This window comes from Phyllostomus hastatus, unplaced genomic scaffold (assembly GCF_019186645.2).
Source record: "Phyllostomus hastatus isolate PE091 unplaced genomic scaffold, TTU_PhHast_1.1 phas_scaffold_28, whole genome shotgun sequence".
NCBI classification, from domain to species: domain Eukaryota; kingdom Metazoa; phylum Chordata; class Mammalia; order Chiroptera; family Phyllostomidae; genus Phyllostomus; species Phyllostomus hastatus.
In genome coordinates, this window is record NW_025334022.1 from 23,550,128 (window position 1) to 23,557,897 (window position 7,770).

At 45.9% G+C, this 7,770-nt stretch overlaps 1 protein-coding gene and 1 pseudogene across 1 annotated transcript; one reads left to right on the forward strand and one right to left on the reverse strand.

The window, feature by feature from the left end:
• The first annotated feature begins 26 nt into the window (after window positions 1–26).
• On the forward strand, window positions 27–5,239 carry NDUFA1 (NADH:ubiquinone oxidoreductase subunit A1). The gene is made up of 3 exons (XM_045817717.1): window positions 27–230; window positions 3,176–3,265; window positions 5,111–5,239. Exons 1-3 carry the CDS (start codon window positions 129–131, stop codon window positions 5,129–5,131), a joined length of 213 nt encoding a protein of 70 aa, XP_045673673.1. The 5' UTR covers window positions 27–128; the 3' UTR covers window positions 5,132–5,239.
• On the reverse strand, window positions 1,441–2,373 carry LOC123805222 (annotated as a pseudogene).
• Window positions 5,240–7,770: the final 2,531 nt, after the last annotated feature.

Below are 7,770 nucleotides of genomic sequence, written 5' to 3' on the forward strand. Positions count from 1 at the left end.
CGTTTCCTCTGGAGGTGTACGTGACCACGCCCCAGCGGGGCTGCCGTGGAGCGTTGTGGGAAGGGGTCAAGCCACTGACTTTTCAGGGACCTGGGAGGTGTTTTTCTGGCCTTGGTAACCTTCCCGCGATGTGGTTCGAGATTCTCCCCGGGATCGCTGTCATGGGCGTTTGCTTAGTCCTCCCCGGAGTTGCCACTGCGTACATCCACAAGTTCAGTAATGGGAAGAAGGTGAGGCGGCTTTTGGGCCTGGCGGCGGACTCCGCGGACTGACGTTACGTAATGGGCGGTGGGCTAGGGAGGCCGCTAGCGTTCGTACCCTTTGTCGGAGGAGGGGAATAGGGAGGTGGGCCCGTCCCCCGCCCCCCGCCCCACCGTTTTTCGTGCTGTCTGAAAGTGGAGGTTTGTGGAATGAAGCCTGATGGAAACGACATTCAGCTCTGCTAGAAACAGCTAGTTGTTCGGCGGGCCAGGGGGCGGAGTAGAGATTCGGGCCCTGGAAAAGGAGAGTAGAAGAGGTTAGGTCCGTGCTCCTAGGCAGAGGGAGGGATTCGTCGGTCTTGTCCGCATTTCTTCTGAGTTCTAATCTCCTTTGTTGCTCAATTTTGATTTTAACTCCTCGTATTCACATCTTGCTAGCTTCTCATTCTTTACTTCTTCCTCAACCTTGATAAGATTATTCAAAAAGTTGATTTCACAGAAAGAGAAAAGAAAGAAACATCGGTCGCTTGCTTTCCGTTCGCACCCCGACCGGGGGATCGTACTCGCAGCCTTTTGGTGCTTGGGACGAATCTTCAGTCAACTGGGTAACTTGGTCAGGGCCCTTAATTACGTTTTTACTTAGACTTTTTTTTTTTTGGCATAAGGAAACTTTACTGAAAAGAGAAAACCGGGCGAACCAAGTATTACAAACAGGGACGTAGACTCGTAGCAAAACAAAACAGAAACAAAGTGGGAGGTAGGGTCTTGGAAGGACGGGGGTGGGGTGGGGCAGAGAGCAAGGAGAGGGGAGAGTACTGGTATATTTTTTCTTCCCATTTATTAAAAGAAAACACAGGAAAACACACATGCACGCAACCAACATTTGTTTCCAAGTAGAAACATAAATAGGGCAGAATCAAACATTGCTCTCTCTTCCAAATGCAGAAAAAACAAAAACAAAAACAAAACCCCAGCAACTCAGGGCTTCAGGCTGTGCCCCCTCGGAACCCTCTTCGGTGGCGATGTGTACGAAGGGGAGACAGTGCACCCCCGGGAGCAGGGAGTCCAGCTTGTGGAGTCTGAGGCACCTTCTCTGAGTCTTGACATCATTCGGGGGCGTCCCTGGGGCCACGCCATTTCCAAGTCTGGGACACCCACGCCCCCCCACACCAGCCCGTGCCCCCCCCCACGCCACCCCGCGTCTGGAGGAGGGGGCCTCGCATGGGGCCCACACACGGGCTTAGTACGCAGGTAACTGGTGTTGGGGCAGCAGCTGGCAACTGCTGTTGACATGGCCAAGGATTTTTTTCCTTGAGCTGTGCCACCTGCTCACTTAGCAAACTCGCGGTGGGCGCCAGCTCCATGTTCTGGTTCTTGAGTGCCTTTACTTTCTCCTTGCAAGATGCACTCTAGCTTGCACTTGTGGTGCTTGGAGGCAGCGACGTGGTGGCACAGCTGTTTGCGCTCTGCCTCGATGCGCTCTTGAGTGTCCATGACGATGGGTGAAAGCGGTGAGAAGCTCGGCACGTTGGGCACCATCTGCGACTCATCCTTGTGCGTGCCCGTGGGCAGGGCTGGGGGTGGGGTGGGAAGGCACGGGTTCGGCCTAGAAGGCAACTGTCGCAGCACACCCCGCATTCCTGGTGTTGCCCTTGTGGCTGCTCAGGTTCTCGTACACCGGCGCCTTGGGTGTGGCCACTGCAGGAACCAGCCAGCCGGGAGGCTTGGTGCCCATGGCCGTGCTTGAGGGTCCCTGAGCCACTGCTGTAGTGGAGACCAGGACCGAACCCAGCTGGTTCTGCTTGTGCAAGTTCTCCAGGGCCTTAAGCCCTTGGTGAACTGTTCTTCTCAGACCGCCACAATGGGGCAGAGGAATTGCGTGCTTGTCGTGTGGTGGTGACTGGATGATGAGGAGCTTGAGTTTGGGCGAAGCGAGCTCAAGCAGCCCTAGGTCCCGTGAGGCGAGAGGTCCATTGGGGGGCACCGAGCCGGGGGGGGGCACCGAGCCAGGCGTGCCATCCGTGCCCATGGGAGCCAGGGGCTGCACAGTCGCAGCCTTGAGCGCCGCTGCCGCCTGCTCGCTTAGGTTCGGCGTCAGCACGTCTTTCTTCATCATGCTGCCAGCTGCTGCGGCGGGGGTGCCCCAGAACAGGTGACCTGGGGACTCAAAGCTGCCACCACCCAGGCTGCTTAGCAGCTAATGGCTGTAGAAGGGTGTTTCCATCCTCTGCCTCCCCCTCCACGCCAGTGGGAGAGGGGGAGGGTAGTGGCCGTGGCTACTGTGCCCAGCCCTCCCCTAGCAGCTGCTCCCCCTCCATTTTCTCTTGGGAGCCTTTAGAAATGTACCTTAAGATTCTGTTTTTCAGCATTGTAATTTCCTCCTCTTCCATCAGCTCTAGACTAGAGAGTATAAGTGTATTTGCTTTTTGGTTTTGTGATTGCCCTTCACGTGTGATCTACCACTGTTTTCTTTCCTTTAGGTCCCAAAAGGAAACAAGTAGTCATGTCTTTAAAAGGACATGGGGGCAGGGAGGAAATAAATAAAATGATGCAGGTTAAAATAAGTGTAAGTGACTGCCCTGGCTGGCTGGTGTGGCTCAGTGGATTGAGCACCTGCCTGCGAACCAAGGGGTTGCTAGTTCGATTTCCAGTCAGGGCACATGCCTGGGTTGCAGGCCAGGCCAGGTCTCCAGTGGGGGGGCACACCAGAGGCAGCCACACATTGGTGTTTCTCTCCCTCTCTTTCTCATTCTCTTCCCCTCTGTTTAAAATAAATATTTTTTTAAGTGTAAGTTACCATCTTAATTCTAAAGTTTAGTGCTCCTATTTTATTTAGGATTCTGGTCTTATATTGTTAATTGTTTTTTTATTTCAGTGATGATTCCATTATTCCAGAATGTCATGTATTAAAGTTCTAACATTCTTCTATTGGGCCACTCATCTTAAAACTGCAATAATGATTTTTTTAATTGTAGGAAAAAAGAGTTGCCTATTATCCCTATCAGTGGAGTTTGATGGAAAGAGATAGGCGTGTCTCTGGAGTTAATCGCTACTATGTGTCAAAGGTAAGATGGCTGTGATGCTAGCTGTCCAGGTTGAGGTGGGTTCTGGTAATATTTTGCCAAAGGTCTTACAGTGCTAATTGAATCTGCATTTTGTTGTCTATTAGTAAGGTTGAAGAGCCTTTTCACACATTTAATGATTTCTAGTTCTCTTGTTTACCTATATACTTTGCTTGCTCTGCTCTTTGTATTTATAGGGTTTCTTTATGTATTACGGATATTAATCGTGTCTCTTTTATGTGTTCAAATATTTCCCCCAATCTACTGATTGTCTTTATCACTTTATGATAGTAGTTTTTAATTTTGATGCTCAGTTTGTATTTTATCATTCTGGATTTTAGGTTTCATGTCTTGCTTACAAATGAGCTTCCTATTCAAGATTATGAAAATATATTTTTCTAATTCCTCCAAATACTGTTAGTTTCTTTTTCCTTTTTTACATTTTGTGCATTGATCCATATACAGGTCATTTTGGGGTATGATGTGGAGTCAGGATTTAACATTCCTTTTTTTCCAAGAGAAAGGCAGTTGTCATAATTATCCATTTATAGACCAGTCCATTTTTTATTTGAAATGTCATTCTAGTAAACTAAATTTCCATATACACATGGGCCTGTTTCACAAATGTATTCTTCTATGCTCCATTGGTTTGCCAATTCCTGCACCAGTATCATACATATGTAAAGAATCACTGTAATTTTATATTTGATCAAATAATATGAAATTGTTTTTGTAGGTCAGAAATGGCCAAGTAGTAGCATCTTTATATGCTTCAACCTAATAGTGTGTTCTAATACCTTGTAGGAGTTCATCTTCATTACTCTTTAAAATTTTTTTACTTACCTTCTTCTATTTTCTCTTTGCTCATTTATTTCTCACAGTGAACCTAAGTAAATATTAATTCCATTTTATAGATGAGAGAACAGAGGGTCACTGGTTAAATAACACTATGAGGACTCTACTTAGGTGATCTGTTGCCATTTGCGAATCCAGTCTAAAGAACATGATGATGGTAATCTACTCATCTAGAACAGTATTTCTCAAAATACGATCCAAGAATAACCATCCTAATCTGGCATATGATATAAAATGTAGACTCCTAGGCCCCTGGCTAAACCAAACAAATTAGGATTTCTACAGGGTGGCTCCTAAGACAGCAATTTAAATTTCAAGTTGATTCCTCTTGTAATAGTAAACAAAATACCTGAACTGTGGTGTTTTAACACCTAGAAGAAATGCTATCACTGATTGATCTTCTACTTGATAATTTCTGAAGTACTTGGTTGTGGACTAAGATAGAGTGTATCTTCTGAAAAAAATAGTGTGATGCTTACACAGGGCAAAATTTCTGGAGTTGGGGGGCCCTGAACTTGAATGCTGGCTTTGTTGCTACTTCCTCTCTGACTTAAGCGACTTTTAACCTCTCCAAGCCTTTTTCATCTGTGAAAAAAAAACCCAAAAAAACCTAGAATGAGTTAATAGTATCTCCCTCATGTTGGCTGTTGTTTTAAAAAACTGTTTCTCTGAGGGTGCTTTTTAGAAGGATCCAGATGATAAAAACTTGCTTGACTTTAGTTCTGGTTGGGGGGAGGGGGAGAGGTCTTTTCATATAAAGTGGTATGTTTGCTGCTGTCAGAAAATGAAAACTAGAAGTCATTGTAAGTTATTCTTCCTTACTTTAGTGATTATAAAATTCAGTCCAGTCTATTGTTGTAGTTAGAAATGTGGGATGTGAAAGTACTTTCTTTAATCACAGAGAATGCCATTTGGTGACACTAGAAATAAGAGTACATGTACATCTTTGATGAGAACAGAATTCTTACATTTCCTTTTTAAACTGTTTTTCAGGGTTTGGAGAACATTGATTAAGGAAGCATTTTCCTGGTTGATGAAAAATAACTCAGTTATGCTCATTTACCCCTGCTAAAAGGGTATGCAGTGTATTACATAGTGCGTAATAAACATTAAAAAGTAAAATCAAAGGTTTTCTTTACTTTTTAAAATACAACTACTACACAAGATCAAGCAGTCTACCTAGGGTAGCTTTATCACTAAAAACAAAACAAAACTAGAAGGCAGCTTGAGCCTTGTAAAATTATACACATAATGTATACCGAGCACCCATCACTTCCCAGCACCTAATGGTAGTTGCTGCTATTGTAATAGGTATTTTAAATATTGGGTTTTTTCTTTCTAGTTACTTTTCAGGGTGAATTCAATAATGTTTAAAATTCTAGTTAGGATGCTTTTAAAACAGACTGCACCTTTCATGCGTTCTGTATCTAACACATAGTATTTGCTTTAAGTGTCGTTTTTTGTTCTAATGGTAGAGCAGCAGCAGTCATTATGTGTATTAACATGAGTATACTGACCACTTAAAATACAGCATTGTATGTTCACTACTAAAAGTAACCACATAATTTAAAGATCTGAAAAGGTGAAGGACCGTTCAACACCCAGGCGACTAGAGGACCTCTAGATGAGAGGTTTCCTCTAGGATAGGTTTCCACGTGATGCCCACACCAAGCCAAATTTGAAGGCTGAGTAGGATTTACAAGATAAACAACCGAGAGGAGGATATCACGCAGAGAAAGCAGCATGAGTGTGGGGAAACAAACTAGCATGGCTGTGTGGGAATGATCTACAATGCAAGCCGTGTGTAGAGCTAGAGCAAAGATGACGAGACAGGAATTAGAGGGAAATGGTACTGGAGAGATTGGTAGCCTCTGCAGGGCAGGAAACAGGAGAGTGAGATGGTGACTTACCCACATCTACCTGGCTGCTTGGAAGAGGATGGATGTTGCGCGTGGGTCACCGGCTAGCAGTGACCACAGCACACTGTGGATGGCTCGACAATACGCGAGAAAAAACACACATGCACAGAGACAAACCAGTTTCTGTGGGGAAGTAGGGACAGAATGGCCACCCCCCTAGTGGGGAGCGCGCTGATCCACCGTCCATACCTGCTTTTATTAGGCTCATTTTGCATAATAACTCAGGTAACGTACAATACTCATTAGGGGAAGTAAGGAATATAGGAAACAAAGAACTCTGCTGGTCTATTGAGTTGGGAGTCAAAGAGCTGTAAGGCTGAGGAACAAACTAGCTTCCTCCTAAGACCCTCCTCATTCAACTGAGAGCGTTCTTAAACAAAGAAGGTTTCACAGTAATTTACATGTTCTTTCTTAGGCCTGATCACCCCGGGGAAATCCGCACTTCCCAGTACCGAGCTGTACTTCCCCGTCATTGTTTGAGGCTTAGGTGGAGCAAGGGAACTAAGGCCACCGAGAGATAAGGAGATTTTCTTCCGGACGCTGAGAACTCAGACTTTGTCAAAGCCGAGGAGTGAGGGTCCATCACCCCCCTTTTGCTGCAGCCCCCCAAGTCCTTTTGGGGGGGGCCTCCCAAAGTGATCGTGCCTGGCTTGGGTTGTTCCCCCCGTGGGGAATCTTACCCGTCTTTGGCTAACCGACCAAGCTTTTTGGGGGTTCAGTTATGAACAAAGCAGCAGAAACAGCATTCCTGCCAGGAAGATAAGCTTTTGTCTCCTTGCCGGCTCACGGTTCCAAGGGCATTCCCTTAGCCTAGCCTAGGCGGGGGTTTCAGTTTTCTGATACCAGTCAGGGCGGTTCCCAACAGATGGACTGAAGCAGTGGTTTTCAACCAGGGCAGCTTTGCCCCCAGGACACATTTGGCAAGTTCCAAGATGTTCTTTTCATGGTCACAACATAGGGAATTGGGTGAGGTGTTCCTGACATCTAGTGGTTAGAGGCCAGCAATGCTAACCATCCTACAACTCAGAAGCCAGCCCCTCCCCAGAACAGCTTTAGGTAGCCCAAAGTGTCAATAGTAGTACTGAGAGAAACCCTGCAACCAGCTGCAGGGCCTCCATTAAGGAAGGTACCGGAAGTGGTTTTTTTTTTTTTAATTTGTTTACTTTTAGAAAGGAGAAGTGGGAGAAAGAGAGGGAGAGAAATATCAGTGTATGAGAGAGATCAGTTGCCTCTCACAATGACCCCAACCAGGGCCTGACCCACAATCCAGGCATATGCCCTGACTGAGAATTGGGCTGGCAACCTCTAAGTTCACAGGCCAGTGCTCAGTCTACTGAGCCCCACCAGCCAGATCAGGAGCTGTTTTTTTGTTTTTTTTTTTAGATTTTATTTATTCATTTTTAGAGAGGGGAAGGGAGGGAGAAAGAGAGGGTGACAAATATCAATGTGTGGTTGCCTCTCACACACCTGCTACTGGGGACGTGGCCTGCAACCCAGGCATGTGCCCTGACTGGGAACTGAACTGGCAACCCTTGGGTTCACAAGCTGGCACTCAATCCACTGAGCCATACCAGTTAGGGCGTTTTTAATCTTATTCAGAAGTGTATGGGAATAATCCTCTATCTTTAGTTCTTTTTTTTTCTTAAGTTCCAATCCCAGGTTCTTGGCTCCTCTATAAACCTGAACTGTATCCCTTCCCTGGAGGCATTTGTTTCCCCAAGGATATATCCCAAC